General features: G+C 38.0%; 8 protein-coding genes across 8 annotated transcripts; 5 read left to right on the forward strand and 3 right to left on the reverse strand.

Moving 5' to 3' along the window:
* Positions 1-275: 275 nt before the first annotated feature.
* Positions 276-2,153, reverse strand: FPOAC1_009906 (uncharacterized protein; the record flags this gene model as incomplete). The annotated part of the gene is made up of 8 exons (XM_044854317.1): positions 276-494; positions 540-758; positions 809-938; positions 985-1,096; positions 1,151-1,297; positions 1,343-1,582; positions 1,633-1,734; positions 1,784-2,153. 8 exons carry the CDS (start codon positions 2,151-2,153, stop codon positions 276-278), a joined length of 1,539 nt encoding a protein of 512 aa, XP_044706987.1.
* A 4,774-nt stretch (positions 2,154-6,927) lies between these two features.
* On the forward strand, positions 6,928-7,641 carry FPOAC1_009907 (uncharacterized protein; the record flags this gene model as incomplete). Its single annotated transcript, XM_044854318.1, has 1 exon — positions 6,928-7,641. One exon carries the CDS (start codon positions 6,928-6,930, stop codon positions 7,639-7,641), a length of 714 nt encoding a protein of 237 aa, XP_044706988.1.
* A 211-nt stretch (positions 7,642-7,852) lies between these two features.
* Positions 7,853-9,305, forward strand: FPOAC1_009908 (uncharacterized protein; the record flags this gene model as incomplete). Its single annotated transcript, XM_044854319.1, has 4 exons — positions 7,853-8,155; positions 8,219-8,478; positions 8,541-8,925; positions 8,985-9,305. The coding sequence occupies 4 exons, from the start codon at positions 7,853-7,855 to the stop codon at positions 9,303-9,305; spliced, it is 1,269 nt and encodes a 422-aa protein (XP_044706989.1).
* A 93-nt stretch (positions 9,306-9,398) lies between these two features.
* On the reverse strand, positions 9,399-10,634 carry FPOAC1_009909 (uncharacterized protein; the record flags this gene model as incomplete). Its single annotated transcript, XM_044854320.1, has 1 exon — positions 9,399-10,634. One exon carries the CDS (start codon positions 10,632-10,634, stop codon positions 9,399-9,401), a length of 1,236 nt encoding a protein of 411 aa, XP_044706990.1.
* A 2,323-nt stretch (positions 10,635-12,957) lies between these two features.
* On the forward strand, positions 12,958-13,814 carry FPOAC1_009910 (uncharacterized protein; the record flags this gene model as incomplete). The annotated part of the gene is made up of 3 exons (XM_044854321.1): positions 12,958-13,203; positions 13,256-13,455; positions 13,508-13,814. The coding sequence occupies 3 exons, from the start codon at positions 12,958-12,960 to the stop codon at positions 13,812-13,814; spliced, it is 753 nt and encodes a 250-aa protein (XP_044706991.1).
* Positions 13,815-14,335: 521 nt separating this feature from the next.
* FPOAC1_009911 (uncharacterized protein) lies at positions 14,336-14,721 on the reverse strand (the record flags this gene model as incomplete). The annotated part of the gene is made up of 4 exons (XM_044854322.1): positions 14,336-14,417; positions 14,469-14,540; positions 14,593-14,654; positions 14,707-14,721. 4 exons carry the CDS (start codon positions 14,719-14,721, stop codon positions 14,336-14,338), a joined length of 231 nt encoding a protein of 76 aa, XP_044706992.1.
* A 1,447-nt stretch (positions 14,722-16,168) lies between these two features.
* FPOAC1_009912 (uncharacterized protein) lies at positions 16,169-17,337 on the forward strand (the record flags this gene model as incomplete). The annotated part of the gene is made up of 5 exons (XM_044854323.1): positions 16,169-16,290; positions 16,338-16,507; positions 16,561-16,805; positions 16,858-17,000; positions 17,049-17,337. The coding sequence occupies 5 exons, from the start codon at positions 16,169-16,171 to the stop codon at positions 17,335-17,337; spliced, it is 969 nt and encodes a 322-aa protein (XP_044706993.1).
* A 594-nt stretch (positions 17,338-17,931) lies between these two features.
* Positions 17,932-18,759, forward strand: FPOAC1_009913 (uncharacterized protein; the record flags this gene model as incomplete). Its single annotated transcript, XM_044854324.1, has 1 exon — positions 17,932-18,759. One exon carries the CDS (start codon positions 17,932-17,934, stop codon positions 18,757-18,759), a length of 828 nt encoding a protein of 275 aa, XP_044706994.1.
* Between the last annotated feature and the right edge of the window lie 190 nt (positions 18,760-18,949).

Below are 18,949 nucleotides of genomic sequence, written 5' to 3' on the forward strand. Positions count from 1 at the left end.
GCGGGGAAATCATCGTTCCTCGTGCGGGGTGTTTGGTTGCATCCCGGAGAATGTGCCGATGGTTGAAGCAAGATCAGCAGTTGAAGCCAGCACGAAATATTCCTCGGATGTTGTCCAATAAAAGTAAGTAAATGCCACGCAGTCTTCGTTTATTCATTTTGAGTATATATAAGTTGCCGCTATGTATGTAAGAGTAGGCCATACTAAAGATACTAGACTAATTCCCATTCTCGTGATTCATACCCGGCCATATTCGGACTGAAAGGCCGGACTAACTACAGCTTTACCGGTGGATCAACAGAGAACAAATTTCGTCCATCAGAGCCGACTTCGACGAAGCCTTTCATACCAATTGGTTCAGTGCTGATACTCACCAGAGCCGACAAAGTCATTTCATCACCATGATTCGCAATGAACCTCTCCCCAGTTTCAATAAGCCTTCCTACAATATGCCCCAATTTCGGGCCACTTCGATCATGATCCACAGTGTATGTCTGCGTTTATGTTAGAAAAGGCACTCTTCAGAAAATGTGACGTACCTCAATAATGGCTTTGCCTTGTGCCTTGGAAGTGAACGCCGGACCTTGAGACATTTGCCCATTGTCGAGAACGTTTTGTACTTGGTAAGGTGAGCCATTCCTCTTCGGTTGCGCTGAGAGACAGATGGCGTGTTGCCAGGATAGAACTCCGCCATTGGCAAGGACTAGACCGTTCTGATATTTGCCATTGCGTATAACTCTGACCATCTCTGCAGTGGCCTATCAAAAGCAGTTAGATGCGTTCATCATATCATAGAGAAATATCCTACATGTAGTGAATAATTGTTACCGGCGCCACCGAATGAAGTCAATCCACCCAGGAGTGTGATGGGTTTCTTTGGATCCAGCAGGTCAAGTCCAACGTGCTTGCAAGCAATCTTCGGTACAATAGGGAAACACCTGTCTACGGTTTAGCCTCGTTAGAATATCATAGCGGAAGACTTACGAGTAGAAGTCGAAGCAGTCTATCTCATCTTTAGCGAGTCCGGCGGCCTTGAGAGCATTGTCGATGGAATACTCAATAGCTGGACTTGAGTGATAATCCTTTCGCTCCCAGACTGTAAAAAATTACACGGTTAGTTGTTATGATACAGAAGAGAGATAGATCTTACAGTCTTGGCTGTCGTTGGAGCCAGCACCACCGGTTATATACACCCATTTCTCGCGCGGTACTCCCAACTCGGTAGCGTATTCCGTTGACGTGATGATACAAGCAGCAGCTAGATTGACTCCATTGAATGCGTTCATCAACAGTGGATCTGAATAGTTAGCAAACGTTGATAGCATAGTAACAGTGGACCTACAAGGTGTACATATCATCCTATTTCGTTTGCTCACTGTCTTGATATCTTCAAGACTTCTGGGGGTTTCGCCTGCTCTCCAACTGTTAGGATGCTGACATGCGATCTTGTCGAACTGGGAATAAAGCTCGGCTGATTCATTGTGGTTCTCTACATAGGATTGCTGATTTTGCTTCCTGTATGCGTTTTCGTACAGAGGGTATACTTGGATCGGATTGCCGATAGAATGTGTCGCACCAGCTCCTAAACCGCGTCAGAATTCTTGTTCGGACGAATGGTGTTTCAGAGACTACCTTGTTTAAGTGAAGTATCCCCAGGACTATATCGTTTAGCATTGGGGTCTACGGCTGTCCATCCTGGTGGAGGTAATCTCCCAGCCTTTTGACATGCGAATACTGTAGACATGTCAGCCACTCATCCTTCTTCCCGCCCCTCGTCACTTACGCGAGGCCAATGCTTCTCCTCCTGTAACAACAGCCATTTTGGATTTCCCAGAAGCGATTCTGGCTGCTGCTTTATCGCAAAGGAGAGCAGGTGTATTTCCTCCATGTTTAGAGAGTTCAAGGTGAGATGGTTGGATGCTAAGTCTTTGTGCAAGCAACTTCGGCAGGTCATCGTAGTTCCAAGACCATGGTGGGACGACTGAAATGCTATCTATTCTTTCAATGGAATCAATACCAGAGTCCTGGAATGCACCGCGGATGGCTGATGAGATGAGTTCAGCCGGCTCACTGCATGTTTCGATAGTGAAGTCCCTCTGGCAGATCTCGCCGATCCCGATGATGATTGGCATCGATGGTGACAAAGGTGCCATGTTGATTGAATAGCGGTTAACTTGATCAGTTCTTCAAGGGACCGAATTTCGATATTGTATTTGCCACGGGGAGGCATTTAGCCTCGGCAATCCACAGGCTTGTGACGATCCCAAAATGCTGACTCAGCCGTTATGGTAAGCTTCATTAGGTACCAGTACCCGCACAGCTAGCTATATATATATAGTCATATAATAAATTATATAGCTAGCTATATATATAGAATCTATATACTGCTTTTTCCTTTAATATATAGCTTTTCTTTCTTATATACCTTTAATTAGATTAATTAAATATAAATATATATATTTTATATTTCTTTATTTTAATATTACTTTATTAATTTTAATTAATTTACTTTTCTTTTTATAATTAATAATAATAATACTTAACTATCTTTAAGGTATTAATATTATAAATCTAATTATTTATAATATTAATAACTTTTTTAATAATATTTTTCTATTTAAAGCTATATTTAGCTTTTAAGAGAAGCTTTTTAAAAGTATTAATAAATAAATAAAATTAAAAGGCTATACTTTTTTTATTAAGAAATTATAAAAGACTTTAAATAATAAAAAAAAGATTATATATATATATAATTAAAATATTAAGAAAAATAAGTAAATTCTTAATAATAAAAAAAAAAGAAAACTTTATTTTATTATATTAAATACTTATTCTTTATTATTATAAAAAAAAAAAATAATAATTAAGTTATTATATATTAATTTAATACTTTTTATTAAATATATAATTACTTTAAAACCCTTAATAAAAATATAAATTATTTAAATTATTATTAAATCTTTAAAGTAAATTAAAAAGTAATTTTATAAATAATTAAAGTTAAAATTAAGCTTTATAAAATTAAGAATTATCTTTTTATTAAGGTAAAAAAGACTAAAGCTATTTTATTATTAAGTAATAATATTTATAATTATATTAAAAAGGCTAAAAGGGAGTTTTTTAAAGATTAAAATTATATTAAAGCCTTTTTTAATTATTTCTTTAATTAAGGCTTTTAATATAAAAAGGTTATTAATAATAATATATATATTAAGTCTATTATATTTACTTATTTAAAGTTATTATTTTATTTATAATTATATCTTAAAGTCTTTATTCTTAATTATATATATAAAATTAATAAATATTATTTCTTTTTTCTTAATATTATTAATATTAATAGCCTTAGAAATACTTTTTATATTATATTTAAATTCCTTAATAAAGAGAATAAAAATAACTTTATTTAAGTATTCTTAAGCCTTTATTAACTATATAATATAAATAGAATATAATCTCTAAGTATTATATTAATTAATTAAGCCTTTATTTATATTAATACTATTATAAATATAATTTACTTCCTTAAGACTAATATATATTTATATTTTTAATATATTAATAATACTATTTTAAGCTATTATATATTAGTATTTAAGAAGGATTATAATAACTTTAAAAGTAATATAAAATAGAAAAAATTCTTTAAAAAGTAATTTAATATTATAAGATTAATAATAAAAGAGATTTATTAAATAAATCTTATAGCCTTTTTAAAGAAATATTCTTATTTAAACCCTTAAGAAATTAATTATTTATTAAAGATTTAATTTAATCCTTTTAAATATATATTTATTAAGGCCTTTATAAATAGAATTTTTTATTTTAATTATTAAGTTATATTTTAAATTAAAAGTATTTATATTCTTATTAAATAAAAATATAATAAATTATTATAAATTAATTTATTTAAGGTATTTAAGGTTATTAATTATATTCTTTTTAACTAGCTTATTATACTTAAAGATAACTAAGTATATAAATTAAGTAATATACTTTAATAATATATAAGGCTATTTAAATATTTTTATAGTTAAATTTATAGCTAGGTATTTTATAAGGTATTATTAGAAATAGAATATTAAAAAGAAAAAATATTTAAATATTTATTTCCTTATATAGAGGTATTTAATAAATCTCTTAAGCTACTATATATATATATATTAATACTACTTATATTATTATATTAACTATTAAATCTTTTTACTTATTTCTATATATATTAATACCTTTATTACTTTAATAATCTATTTATAATTATTAAATTATATTAATAGTAAAATAATAAAATATTATTTAATTAATTATTAATATTAACTATAAGGTATAAGCTTTATAGGTTTAAGGAAATTAAAGGTTTATTAATATAGCTTAAGAGAAAGCTTTTTATTTATAGCTTTTATAATTAATAAAGATATATAAGAGTATTATAGAAATATATTAATTAGTTTAATAATCTTAAGGTAAATAAAGTATAATTTAGCTTAATAAAATTAAAATTAATAGTAAAAAAAAATAATCTTTTTTAAAATATAATAATATTATTAAACTTCTCTTTATTAAAGCTTAATCTTAAGCCTTAACTTTACTATAAGGCTAATAATTAATAGCTATATTTAATATAAATATATATATATTAAGTATATTATAAATATATATAAGTAAAGGGTATTTAATATACCTCTTAATTAACTAGGGTATTATTAATTAATAAGGCTTATTATAAAGTAATAAAGCTTCTTTTAAAGTATAATACTATAACCTATAAATAAGCTTAATAAGCTTATTAAATAAGAGAATATATAAGGCCTATATTTAGATTTAAGAAAATAAAAGATTAAATAATTAAAAAGATAAATAGCTATATAGATTATAATATAGCTCTTAATAAAGCTATTAATATTATAAAAGAAAGACTATTATAAGTAAAAAGACTTTCTTATTTAATATAATAAGGAAATACTTTTATTATTATAAGTAAGGTTATAAGTAAAGGTAATTTTATATTAATATTATAATAATAAAGTAATTAGAAAGGTAATACCTAGCCTTAGTTTTACTTATTTAATAGTTAATTACTTAGTATATTTAAAATTAGCTTAAAAAGGTAAATTAATAAGTATATAGATTATTACTTAATTAATTTAATTAACTTAATTAATATACTTATTAATTATAATATTAATATATTACTCTTTTCTTTAATTATATAATTATAAATTCTTATTATTAAAATAAAATTACTTTATAAAGGTTTAATAATAAATAATACTTTATAATTAAATTATTTTCTATTATTAGATTTAATTAATTTAAATATTATTAAATAAAAAAAATATAATTAATTAATACTTTAATTATTTTAATATAATAATTATTTCTATTTTTTTTCTACTTTTTAAATATATTATAAAACTTTAGTTTATAATTAGATTTTACTTATATAGTTAACTTTATTTAGCTATATAAATTACTTATAGCCTTAAGTATTAATAAAATATAAAGATATTAATTTTTATTATAATAAATACTTTAATTTATTTTAATTACCTCTATTTATTATATTCTTTATTAAATCTAGTTTACTTAACCCTTTAGGCTTACTTAGTTAATATATATACTATTTAACTATATTATTTTAATTATTAAAGTATATATTATTATTCTTATAGCTAGTATTAATTAAATTAATCTAGGAATTAGCTAGTTTATTATTTATAAGTATATATTATACTTAATAAGGCTATTTATAATAAAAAAAGGCTAAATATCTAGATATAATTAAGCTTACTATTAGTCTATAATATTATTAATTTGCCTTATATATTAAGTTTTTTTAATTTAATAGCTATATAATATAATAGTCTATATAGTTAGCTAGCTATCTATATAATATTATATAATACTAATAGTTTAAACTTAAGCTATTATAAGCTAGTATAAATATTAAAGGTAATTAAAATAGTATTATTATATTTAATATTAAAATATAAAGAAATTAAAAAGAAATAATATAATATTATTATTCTCTTTAATATATCTTATAGTATTAAGAATTAAATTAAAGAAATTAATTATTTATTTTATAAAAAGGCTAATTATATTATTATTAACTATAAAAAGCTAAAGTATAAATTAATTATTTAAATTAAAAAGAATTTAAATATTTAAAATAATTATAATATTCTTTAAGATTTATAAACTAGACTTATTATTTAAGTTATTATTATTAAATATTATTAAATATTACTTTATATAATAATTTAATATAAAATTAGAATAATTTAATAGCCTTATAAAGTAAAATATATATATATAAATCTATATTATAATTTAATTATATATTAATATAAAAAAATAAATTTAATAATATTATAACTTAAAGAATAGTATTATAATATTAAAGATATAATTAAATTAATAAAATACTAGGTCTTAATATATCTATAAATAATAGATTATAATTATAATTAGCTAATTATATTATATAATATTAAAAGAAGCTTTAAATAGCTTTAAAGAAAGCTAGATAATTAAATTAAAGAGGGGATATATATATAGCTTTAAAATTAATTATATTATTATATATATAGCTAGCTATGCAATTTATTATATAACTATATATACATAGCTAGCTGTGCAGGTACTGGCGCCCAGCTTCATTGTATACGCACATCCGATCGTACATGTAGCGACAGAACCACTTGTGTAGCGATACGCACATTCTCCTATCTTATGCATAGAGTCGCACGCTGCTTTTCGGGTACGCAATAATGTCCTCTCAGGTATACTTACCATCTCTCCTACCCATGGAGTGACCCCGCTTTGGTCATATCATCTGACCCAACATGTCTTGAATATCTCACCCCATTGAACATGATCGGGTTCCTCTTCCAAAGCCATCGCACTCAGTGAACAACATTCAAAATGACCACCAAAACTCCTCATATCCCCCACATCCATCTCCTCTGCATGGAGGAACAATTCAGCGACGCTTTTGACGTCGCCCGCAAAAGCCGCAAGCTTCCCGACTCAGTCTCAATACAGATTCACAATTGCGCTCTATCACAACTCTCAAGCAAAGTCGAATTTGACACCATCGTCTCACCTGCTAATTCCTACGGTCGTCTCGACGGTGCTTTTGACGATGCTATTTCACGACAGTTTTCGCCCCGCGATGATTACCATGCCCTGACCGGGGTCGCGCAGGCTCAACTTTACAAAACATGGCGTGGTTTCGCACCACCTGGGACATGTACTTTGGTGGAAATCCCAAGGGAATTTGAAGCAAGATCACGAAATAATTCTGGGACACGACGTGTGGCTCTTTGTCCGACGATGCGTATGCCTGCCGATGTGAGATGGGATAAAGAGGTTATTTATGAGTGTATTTGGAGCTTGCTCTGTGCAATTGATAATCACAATCGCGATGCGTCTGAACATGATCAGATTCAGAGTCTTCTTATGACCCCGTTGGCAACAGGTGTAGGAAGGGTCAGTCCAGAGAAGTGGGCGTTACAGACTGTTCTTGCGTTGAAACACTTTGTGGAAGCTTCTGAGAACCCTGAGAAATGGAGTTCTTTGCAATGGGCTGATCTCGGTAGAACTTGTGCCGAGACACAATTAACTTGGACAAAATGACAAAATGTCGAATTGATTAAAAAATAAGTTTATATGTAAATACTGTAGTTATTGTCTATCCATTGCCTGGGGGATTTGAGCCACCTGATAGGCTGTGTGGAGCTTGCGGCGTTAGCAAAATGTTGACTCAGCTAATGACATGACACGTTAACGCGTTACCGCGTCATTTCAACATTTCACCGCACCCACCTTCAACATCGAATCAAAAACCATGGCTACAAACACGGACGAAACCAACATTATTGTCATCGACGATGAGGCCTTACCACGAAGAAAGAAGCGCAAGAGAGTTAATCATCCTAATGGAATCCCTCCTCATCAATCGCCGTCAGATTCGTCCGACGGGAACAGCAGCGATTCATCAGAGTCTCCTCCATTATCAGACAGGCCTTACAGACCTTGGCTATACTACGACACATTAACACCCAACAATATGGGACCACGCCTGACTTTGTTCTACACGCGCTTGCTTGACTTTCAGAAACACAAAGGAATTATCTCAAACACTCTTCGGGTCGGTACTTTGTTTGTTCCACCTTGTCTTGACGCCATCTCCTGACTGATTCATTCATACCAGAGCCATTTCCAAAACTCTAGCGATCCTATTTCCAAGTCACTTGATGATGAAGCCTTTTATGAACCTACATGGAAGGAGCCACGCCAAGAACGAAGGCTTCTGCCCATCGTAAAGGAAATCGTTCAATCCGCTGAAAAGTGTTGTAGCCAGGAGTTTGACAAGACGGGATGGAATTCCCTTGTCTATACCCCAATCCTCAGCGCTGCTCTTCAAAACATGATGCCTTATCCTGACAGGCAGGGTGTTGATTTTGCACCGTGGTACGTCTCTTGAATAATATGAACCCCAATGAAGCTTCACGCTAACCTTGTCGATCTTACAGTGAAAGAGCAGCTATTAGACTGGTCTATGAGAAGTTTTCAATTGCCAAACCACATGTTGACTTCATGTTGTACATGGTTCCATCAGCAACGAACGATCGACTGGCACACAAGGCCTTGCTCAAACGTCGAGACGAGCACGGATCAGTAAACTTCACGCCCTTTAGACCGACATCAAAGTACCCGGTAGGTCTGACTATCAAGTCTAAAGATGGTGAGAATCGTTTGAGTCCCGAAGTTCATCTGTCAGCTTGGCAAGCAGCACAATGGAGATCTCTATGCGAAATGGCTGGTAGTGATATCAAAGGACTCGAATTTCTGCCGGGTATCATTGTTGACGGGCACGAGTGGAAGTTTATTGCAACGACATGGAAAAACGGGAGAACAGTATGTACATGCATTCCCTTATTACCACACTACTCAAACATACTGACATTCATCGATAGACCCTTTTGTCTAGCCTCCCTCTTGGTTCGACTACCACGGAAGTCGGTGTTTACCGTATCATGGCCGGAATCAAGTTGCTCAGCAAGTGGGTTGTGTATGTCTTTTGGCCGTGGTATCGGGAATTTTGTCTCGGTCTGGAACCGATGGAGCAGAATTCTCAATCCACGTCACAACCAGGCATGCCACAATCAGGTATGCCACAGCAAGGTATGCCACAGCCAGGCATGTCACAGCCAAACATGTCACAGCCAAACATGTCACAGCCGGGCATGTCACAGGGTGAGGCCTCTAATGATGTGGGGAGTAGTTCTCAATCTTGAATGCCGTTGAAGAGAAGGAAACATTTGGACGTAAATTTAGTTGATAATTAAATTATTATTTCTACCATCCCCAATTCCATGTCTCGTTTGACATTACGCAGGTTGACAGACAAGCGAGTCCAATGCAAGTTTGTTGGTTCTGTGGACCCAGTTCGAACTGTAGGGCTCAGTGCTGGTATTAATCCATTCACCCTGAGGACTACTAGCAACATACCAAATCCTTGTTTCGCCGTCATTGGGAATAGTGAAGTAGAAGCTATCTGACTCAATCCATCGCTGGGTATCGGCTTCACTTCTTGGATATTCACTGATGATGGCCCAGCTATCATTGTCCTGATATATCCTGACATATGGGACCAACGAGGTACCATCTTTTTGAGCGATTGCATAGTACTTGTCCCACTGCCACTTGAACGAGCATTGGAAGCGGGCGCCAGGGCAGGCCTTGAGATCTTGGTACAACCACATGGACTTGTCAAAGTGGAAGTTCCCAGTCTGGAATCTAAAGCCTGTTCCATCGGCTCCGCCAGCTTTAATCTTGAAATCGACAATCTCTCGACCTTCGGCTTCGGGGTAGTACTCCCAGGGCGAGAACTTGCCAGTATCCCAACCACCGTTTTTGATGGGGTTGGTGTCTTCGCAGGTAGGAGCTGGCTCGATACCGGTATCGCAAAAGCAGCTTGTATCATACCATTTGATCCCGACGTCTGAACCATCCGTCTGGCCAACAGGGCGATTCCACAGCTCACAGAAATTATTCTCCATGTAAGCGAAAGAAACACAGTTGGACGTTTCCATACAGGACTTGTAGCAATCAAACACTGTTCCGACAGGAGGGTAGTCCAACACCCTGGCGCCTGGTGGGTATGAGAGGCGGTAGCCATCTGCGCCGCAAAGTGCTTTGGTTGGGGAAGGGACCTTGAGGTTGTTTTCGCAATCGTATGTCTCTTCAGCAGCGGTGGTGGTTGCGGCTTCGGTAGTGGTGGTGGTAGGGATTACTTCCTCAGAGGTCGTAGTAGTCACAGAAGAACTGATCTCCCATGGAAAAGGTTGCGTAGAGCATGAAGTAGTGGTGGTGGTAGCCTCGAGACTAGTGGCAGAACCCGTGGTTTTAGTTGTCTCGGGACTGGTGACAGAGGCCGTGGTCACGGATTCAACAATAGTCGAAGTAGAGAGAGTTGGCAGTGACTCGACTGAGGTGGACTCCTTTGTCGTAGTCGCAACAGTGACAGCAAGAGTGGAACTAGATGAGGGGCGACATGGTCCAGCGTCAACGAGGGAGCCAAAGACCGCAGTCAAAATAAGCGAGTGGACGAAATGGCTAGCCATATCTGCGATGTCGATATCGAATTCGTGATAAAAGCGAACGAGATATCCAGAAAAGCACAACCTAAGAATCTCAAGCGGGGCTCAGATTCTTAAACATTTCCATATTTCCCACAATCTTTTCACCATTTCTTTGTTTATTCAACTTTTCCTCCTTTCCCCTGATTCAAAGTAGAAACTATTGAAAACTAACCCTGCTTGAATCATTAAACGTGCATTAGAACACTCGTTTAGGGAAGCTATCGTCACTAGTTTTAGAGCTGAACTCTCTAGCTTGTCAAATTTACAAGGGACAAGTAGTCATTCATTGGTTAAGAGTGTCTAAAATTAGGTGGCTGAGTGCCTGGGAAATGAAGTGGCTTGACAAATGGATCAAGTGGATCGGTCGAACGAAACTCTTACCCTACGTCTATATTCACAGGACATCATGTCGCTGAGAACCACTCAATAGACGTTCTGTTCCTTTGGGATGAAGGTTAAACAATAAAAACTAGCATTTGAAAAGAACCTATACATATTTTGTTATTATAAATTGGTTGAAACTTGGCATATCTGTGTTCATAGGTTCGTCATTACTGCCTGAGTCACAAGCTGGTTGATTCTTGAAGACGAATTTCCAATCAGCACAATTCCACGCCTACCCAAAAGTTACCATTGAATGAAAATCGAAATGTTTATATTTGTATTTTTATTTAATTAAACATAGGTCGCTAATGTGTTGTGATCGAATATGTTGCCAGCATCCATTGCAACTGCAATCTCGTGATTTTACTATTCTCTGACTTATATGGCTCATGTAGATACTTCGGGACTTACGCCTCGAAAATCACCCAACAAAATGGCTCATGTAGTCATCTGCATATATCATAGAAATGACTAAATCTAATACTTTCAATATATATCTAATAGAATCGAAAACATAAGTTGCACATTTTCTATAGTTTAGTTAACCTTTCCATCTCGGGTGAATGTAGACTGAACAGAATCCCCCACGATATTAACAACTTATTGTTATTCTGACAAGTCAAAACTACCAAGAGACCAGAGTTGACGCATTCTAGGGAACTGCCTCATTGGTAGTCACTCGAAGCGAGTAAATACTCCGTGTCCGCATAAGTACTAAGCATAGAGAGCAACACCATCACACATCAGATCATCTCTGTTTACTGCTCGTATTCGACTAACGTTTGTACAATGCAAAAATCGTGTAAAAACTTGGCAGAAGGTTGAATTAGTCGGCCAAATCAAAAGTACCTTCCTAAGCAATACCCGCCTTGCGACGTTGAGATACTATTTTGAAGTAACATTTCAGCTGAACCATAGACCCCGAGTGCAGTCCGCCTTGTCTCCGCAGTCAAATAACACTCGAATACCCGCTGACACAAGATAAGCCGGCAATAGATACCCTGTTTGGAAGGTAGATAAGATATGATAACCACAACTATGTATGCACTTGGTATTTGACATGAGCGATTTCTAGATACGATGCAAAGAAGCCTTTAGCCAAGGCCAAAGAAGACGTGCTATATGGGGTCAATGCGTACATGCGTTATCCAATCCTAGCTATTGCGTGGTGTTTAAGGGAAGGACTACAAAAGATCCTCCCACTTTAGTTGACCAGTTTCAGATGCTAAGCCAATGTGATTGATGGACGCATGACCGCATTATAGAAACTAACCCCGCCTAGAGTAGCAGTGCAGATACGCTTGAATGCTTGGCGATAAGACGGAGTTGAGTAATTCCGGCTATTGCTCAGGAACACATGTCTTTGGGTACTCCTCCCTCTACCGAATGCTACCAACTCAACCTGTCAACCAACAGAATTGAGTGCTGACTACTCGCCCATGATCTTCATCATCGTGTTACCTCTCACTGTCACCGTCTTTCTCATCACCAAAATTTGGATTTAACCGGCCATCTCCACATTCTCAATGGTCGACACGATTATCGACTTTCCTCATCGGGATGCTGATCCTTGTCGCCAAGATTACCATATGCCGATCACTTGCACGGGAGGATGATAAGGTTAATGCTCTATTTAAATGCCGGACTAACTAGCGGAACAAACGGACTTCCATACGAGAAAGGCAGGTACGCCAATATGCACACTCTCACGATATCACAAAACAAGCTTATCGCGGGGGATCCACCAGAAGGGCAGGTAGGAGACTAGACTGGGTTGAGACAGTATGTACTGACTCGGAAGATACAAGAGGTTGATGATTTTGTATATAAAGGATGGCAAACTTCCTTTCCAAATATCGTCACTCATCAGCCTCTCATCACTCTTCAACTGTCTACTCTTGGATACACTCGCTCTGTCACAATGGTCAAGATCACTGCCCTCTTCGCCCTCGCGGCCCCTCTCGTTGCTGCTGCTCCTCAGGAGACCCCCCAGATTGTTGGCGGAACTGCTGCCTCTGCTGGTGACTTCCCCTTCATCGTCAGCATCACCAACAACGGCGGCCCTTGGTGCGGTGGTACTCTCATCAATGCCAACACTGTCTTGACCGCTTCCCACTGTGTTCAGGGCCGATCTGCCAGTGTTTTCCAGATCCGTGCTGGATCTCTTGTATGTTTAAATATGACGATATGGAATTTCATAGCTAACATTGACTTATTAGTCTCGCACATCTGGTGGTGTCACTTCTCGTGTCTCCAGCATCAGAATGCACCCTAGCTTCAGCGGTTCCACTCTTGACAGCGATGTTGCTCTCCTGAAGCTTTCCACTTCTATTCCCGCCAGTGGTTCCATCTCTTACGGTCGTCTTGCCGCCTCTGGTTCCGACCCTGCTGCTGGTGCTCAGCTCACCGTTGCTGGCTGGTATGTATCATCCTCAATTCTTGTAAAACTAGACAGAGCTAACAATACACAGGGGAGCTACCTCTCAGGGCAGTGGAAACAGCCCCACCAACCTTCTCAAGGTTACCGTTCCCGTTGTTTCTCGTGCTACCTGCCGATCCCAGTACGGTACTTCTTCCATCACCAACAACATGTTCTGTGCTGGTTTCACCCAGGGTGGTCGCGATGCTTGCCAGGGTGACAGCGGTGGTCCCATTGTTGACACTTCCAACACTGTTGTTGGTGTTGTTTCTTGGGGTGAGGGTTGTGCTCAGCCCAACAGATCTGGTGTCTACGCTCGCGTTGGCAGCCTCCGATCTTTCATCGACAGCAACGCCTAAGCGTTCCAGCAATTATCGACTGGTTGAGTTGAAGAGACTTTGGGGTTGAAGGAGTGATGATGATTTGGAATGATATGTCTGAGATGATGAGATGGAATTACCTTCTGTAAATATTTGACTATCAAATACATATTTTTGAAGTATGTTCAGCAAAATCTGTCTAGTAACCGTGCCTAAGCCGTATTATCTTCAGTAGAGGAAATCGAAATTCTACCTTTGGCAGTTGTTAAATAACTTGTCTTTCTGGAAATTTAGGAAGGGATGAAGGGTTGAATATATAATAGGGACTGGGGATTGTCCTATATATTATATCCGGTACTAAACGATGGATTATTTACAACGAATGTGTATAGTTGAATAGTGATGAGTAATATATTGGTAGACAGCGAACCAAACTCCGGAGACAATAGGCAGATCTAAGACGAGAAGGCAAGCAATATATATACCAATTTATTACTATAATATCATATGAATCTTTCATGCATGTCAAATATGTATTTTGGGAACAAACTATCCTGATACTAATTCTGTTTCTCGGAAAGATCATTCACAACTGCGCCCTTGAGCTCCTTGAGCTTTTCAATAGCTTGTTGGGTCATAGGTCTACATTAATTATTGTTAGCCGTATTTGTTGTTTAGATGATTATTACTCACGGAGGATAATATGTAGGAGGCATAGTTCTGGTGCTTCTCCAATTCTCAGCTCCAGTGTCCTCTTTCACGAGCCTTGAAAAAGAAGTCAGCTCATTCCTTAGTTATCAAGGATATGATCGCTTACTCTTCTGACGCCTTTTGAGAGGCTTGCCAATCATCGACAGTGTCAAAGGCATACGTGATTTCCTAGATAAGGCCAGTTAACACAGCATTTGAAATCATATGAACTTATATTTACCTTTCGCTCAGCCATTCTTGATAAAATAGATGGTACTAAGAAACACGAAGCGCAAGCAGCAAGAGTAATGGGTATAATCTGGTATATCGAAAGAAGATGCATTGGAAGTCCAATCACTGCATTCGGAAACGTGCAAGACGAAAGTGTCTGCGTCTATTTAAGTAGGATTTAGAGGTTCGACTATCGTCGGACCATTGTCGAATGCGGAAGGTGGTGATCTGATTATGACATGGGTAGAATCGTCCGAACACGCCGAGCAAAAGATCCTGGTGCCTATTCCCCGCAAAGACGTGCGACCTGAATTGGCTAAAGACCTATCAGCAGACAAAGTACGTCACCCACTTGGCAGAGATAAGACGATTTATTCGTTAATGATTGCAGTGATCGACGTCGAAAGTGTTGGGTAGTAATAAATATTGGTCTCATTAGTCTTGGCCAGACTAACGATTGATCAGGCAGAATTTTGATGATGCGTCGTACCTATGCTCAGCCTGCAACAAAACTAGGCTGAACTGACTGATCTTAGCTTTAATGCTTCCAGAAGCCAAGAGAATTGTTCGCTAAATGTGTACAACGGACGGGCCCGGTAAATATGCCACGAGCTTGGCATTACTTAATCAGATAATTATCTTCTCATCTGCAATTTCTCGCCTTTTACTTCAACTCAAAACTTGAAGCCATGGTGCCGCTAAATGTGTGGATTTGTGCATCCTCGCCTAGGCAAAACGAAAGAGATATCGCGCCCTGGATAAGATCTTCTATAACTCATGATGTTAACATGCAAGACTCAACACTTTCTAGGCTAGACTCATTTTTCAGTTAACAATTGATGCAAACAGCCTGAGATTAGCAGCTTTTCCTACCAACGTCCAGCAAAGAAACACAATGAAGAGTGCAAGCTTGAAAAAGCAGTGGGAGCAGACTCTTATGACGCCTCCAAATTCGATATTCGACCACAATAAAATCGCGACAGTTTGGAAGATGGGTCCTCCATTGACGTGTTACACAACAACTACCCCAACCGGGGCCCTATTTCCAGACCCCACGATATCTCTCACTTTTCGCAACACGGTCCCAATCTAGCGTCCCGGAACAAGTCTTTCCGGCTTGGGTAACTTTTTATTTATTTCCATAACCTATTAAACATGAGAAACAGCCCTTCAAGACAAGTCCATTGTCTCAATACTTTGGGGGATATGTCAAGAAATGAAACCTCGAACGTAATTAATCCACCAATCACGTCAATGCGACACTAAATGAATCTGTGATCAACGTAGTATATGATCTTGAAAATCAGATTGATTCGATGAATCCCGAGATGACAGGTTGGGGGTTCTCCCTCGAATTTGACCACATGCTTGTATCGGCTCTCATGCCTTTGTAGCAGCAAACAGTATTTAGTTGGAGCCTTAGCCGGAGTGAATTGTTATACCCACAGACTCATTCAGTTCTAGACATCAACATGAGACTGCTTAACCTTTTGTTCCTTTCCGGCCTTGCTACCGCGGCGCCCGGAACTACTCTTCATGCTAGGGCAGCAGTCAATGATCGGTGCAATATTGGTTATTGTACCCAGAATGGAGGGTGAGTACACGAACTTCACCATTCTTCATACGGCCTAACATAGAAAGCACGACTGGTGGCGGCAATGCTGCGCAAGTAACTGTCAGAAGTCTCAATGAACTGGCAGCAGCAGCCAGTGCTACTGGACCTTCAGTTATCCTTGTCCAAGGTAGTATTTCGGGAGCTGCCAAAGTCCAAGTCGGGTCCGACAAGACTATCATCGGGAAGTCGGGTAGCTGTAAGTACATACAAGATGTTCTGAATTACACTATACTGATATTGATAACCAAGCTCTGAATGGTATCGGCTTCACGATCAACGGAAAGAAGAACGTCATTATCCGAAACATGAAAATTGCAAAAGTCGCAGCCACCTATGGTGACGCAATCACGATCCAGAAGTCTACCAATGTCTGGGTTGACCACTGTGATATCTCTTCTGAGAAAGGCAGCGACAAGGACTTTTACGATGGCTTGGTTGACCTTTCTCATGCTGCGGATTTTGTCACTATCTCACACAGTTATTTCCACGACCACGTAAGTATTTTCGGGTGTCTGATACCATTAAGTACTGACATATGTTATCTAGCACAAGGGATGTCTTGTCGGTCATTCCGATAACAATGCTGCTGAAGACGTTGGAAAGCTTCGCGTAACATACGCGAACAACCACTTCAAGAACGTTGGAAGCCGCGGCCCTCTTCTTCGCTTTGGCACAGCTCACATCTTCAAGTTTGTCTACCAATATCCTTTTCTGTACTTTACTAACTCCAAAAACAGCGGATACTATGATACAATGGACACTGGTCTTAACAGTCGCATGAATGCACAAGCATTGATCCAGTCTTCAGTGTTCACAAATGTCGGAAAGAAAGCCATCTTTAGCGAGTCAAGCAGGGAGGTGGGATATGTTGTTGCAGAGGATGTTGTTCTCAACGGTCAGAGTCAGAACACCGCACCAAAGGGTAATTTGAGTTCGGGTAAGATTCCGTACCAGTTTAGTCTTCTTGGATCCGGCAGGGTCGCATCTACCGTTCCAGGACAAGCGGGACAGAGGCTCAGCTTCTGATCAACTTTGTTTTTTGAACAAGGGTCACAAAATATCTCTTCCAATAGAGCGATATTGTTCAAGTAAAGTCTATAGGAATTAATGCAAGCTCCCATGAAATCAATCATAAATAATTAAATTCTTATTCTCTTGGATTGAGGCTGTTCTTTCTGTTGCCTTCACTTTCAAGACAAGGGAATACTGAGCGGCATTCAATGTCCGTCTTTGACTATTCCCGACGGCCATCCCCGAAATTAGATTCATTGCTTACCGTTATGCGGACCAACATTGATCCAGCCAATTGCACAACTTCTCGCTCATCATTCGTCCTCGCGTTAGTTTCGGCATTTTCTCGTGCTTTTTCGCGACCCAATCATCCACAAGATCCTTCTTGTATCGGACAAGTCTCGCTCTTTATGAGTACGCAAGCACTACCGCGCCGGAAGGCACTTGACATGATGTAAATAGTATATATAGCATGTTTCCTTCGACTAGGGAATCAATATTCTCATCTTCAATAAACAGATAACAACATTTACTTGACACTATCTCTTCACACGAGACCAATCCTCTTTTGTCTTATCTTCATCTACTCACTTATACTCAACAACAACAATGACTGTCACATTCATCGAAACTGATGGGGGTAAACTCGCCGTCGATATTTCTGGAGAAGGCCCCCTCGTTATTTGCTCTCCCGCTATGGGTGATTTTCGCGATGCATACGACCCTCTGGCTGCTGAGCTCCGCAAAGCTGGTTACCGAGTAGCCATGGTTGATCTTCGTGGTCATGGCGATAGTTCCACAACCTTCAACCGCTACGGGGACGAAGCCACAGCTGATGATCTCATCACACTTATCGACGCTTATGGTGGTGGTCCTGCGGTTTTGGTCGGTGCTTCATTATCTGGTGCAGCTGCCACTATTGCGGCTGGAAGCCGGCCCCAGAAAGTCGCTGGTCTTGTCCTCATTGGCGCATTTCTTCGTCCGGGAACTGGCAAGCTTGTCGCAAGCCTTTTCCGTCTATCCATGAATTGTCCCACTGGACCCATTATTTGGAAGTCGTATGCTCCCAAGCTTTGGCCTGGTCTTGGTGACAAGAAGCAAGAGCGAGTAGACCGGTCCATCAAGATGCTCACCGGCCCTGGACGCTGGAAGGCGTTCCACGCGACCCTCTCTACTGATCACGCTGTTGTCGAGCCATTTTTGAGCAAAGTCAAGGCTCCTGTTCTTGCTGTCTACGGTGATGCCGATCCTGACTGGAGTGACCCTGCTGAGGAAGCTCGCTGGGTTGCTTCAAATTTCAAGGACAGTGAAGTCGTTATGGTCAAGGGTGTTGGGCATGCGCCCCAGCTAGAGAAGCCGGAAGAGGTCACTTCGGCTGTTTTGAGATTTTTGAACAGAATTCAGGGCGAGGGGGCTTTCAATCGTGGCAGTGCTTAGAGAGATGGGGATACGGGAATGTATCTGGAAGGAGGCGGTTAATTTCTCCATTTTCAAAATAATTTGTATAGTTTGGGATTAAGAATAAAATACAAATCCAGTTTATAGAATCTGGTTATATTCTGTTTATACGTACTCCGTCCTTTCTTATTTCTCTTTATCGCTCCGGCTTGGCGTACGACGAACTGGT

Source organism: Fusarium poae, chromosome 3 (genome assembly GCF_019609905.1).
Source record: "Fusarium poae strain DAOMC 252244 chromosome 3, whole genome shotgun sequence".
Lineage (NCBI taxonomy): Eukaryota > Fungi > Ascomycota > Sordariomycetes > Hypocreales > Nectriaceae > Fusarium > Fusarium poae.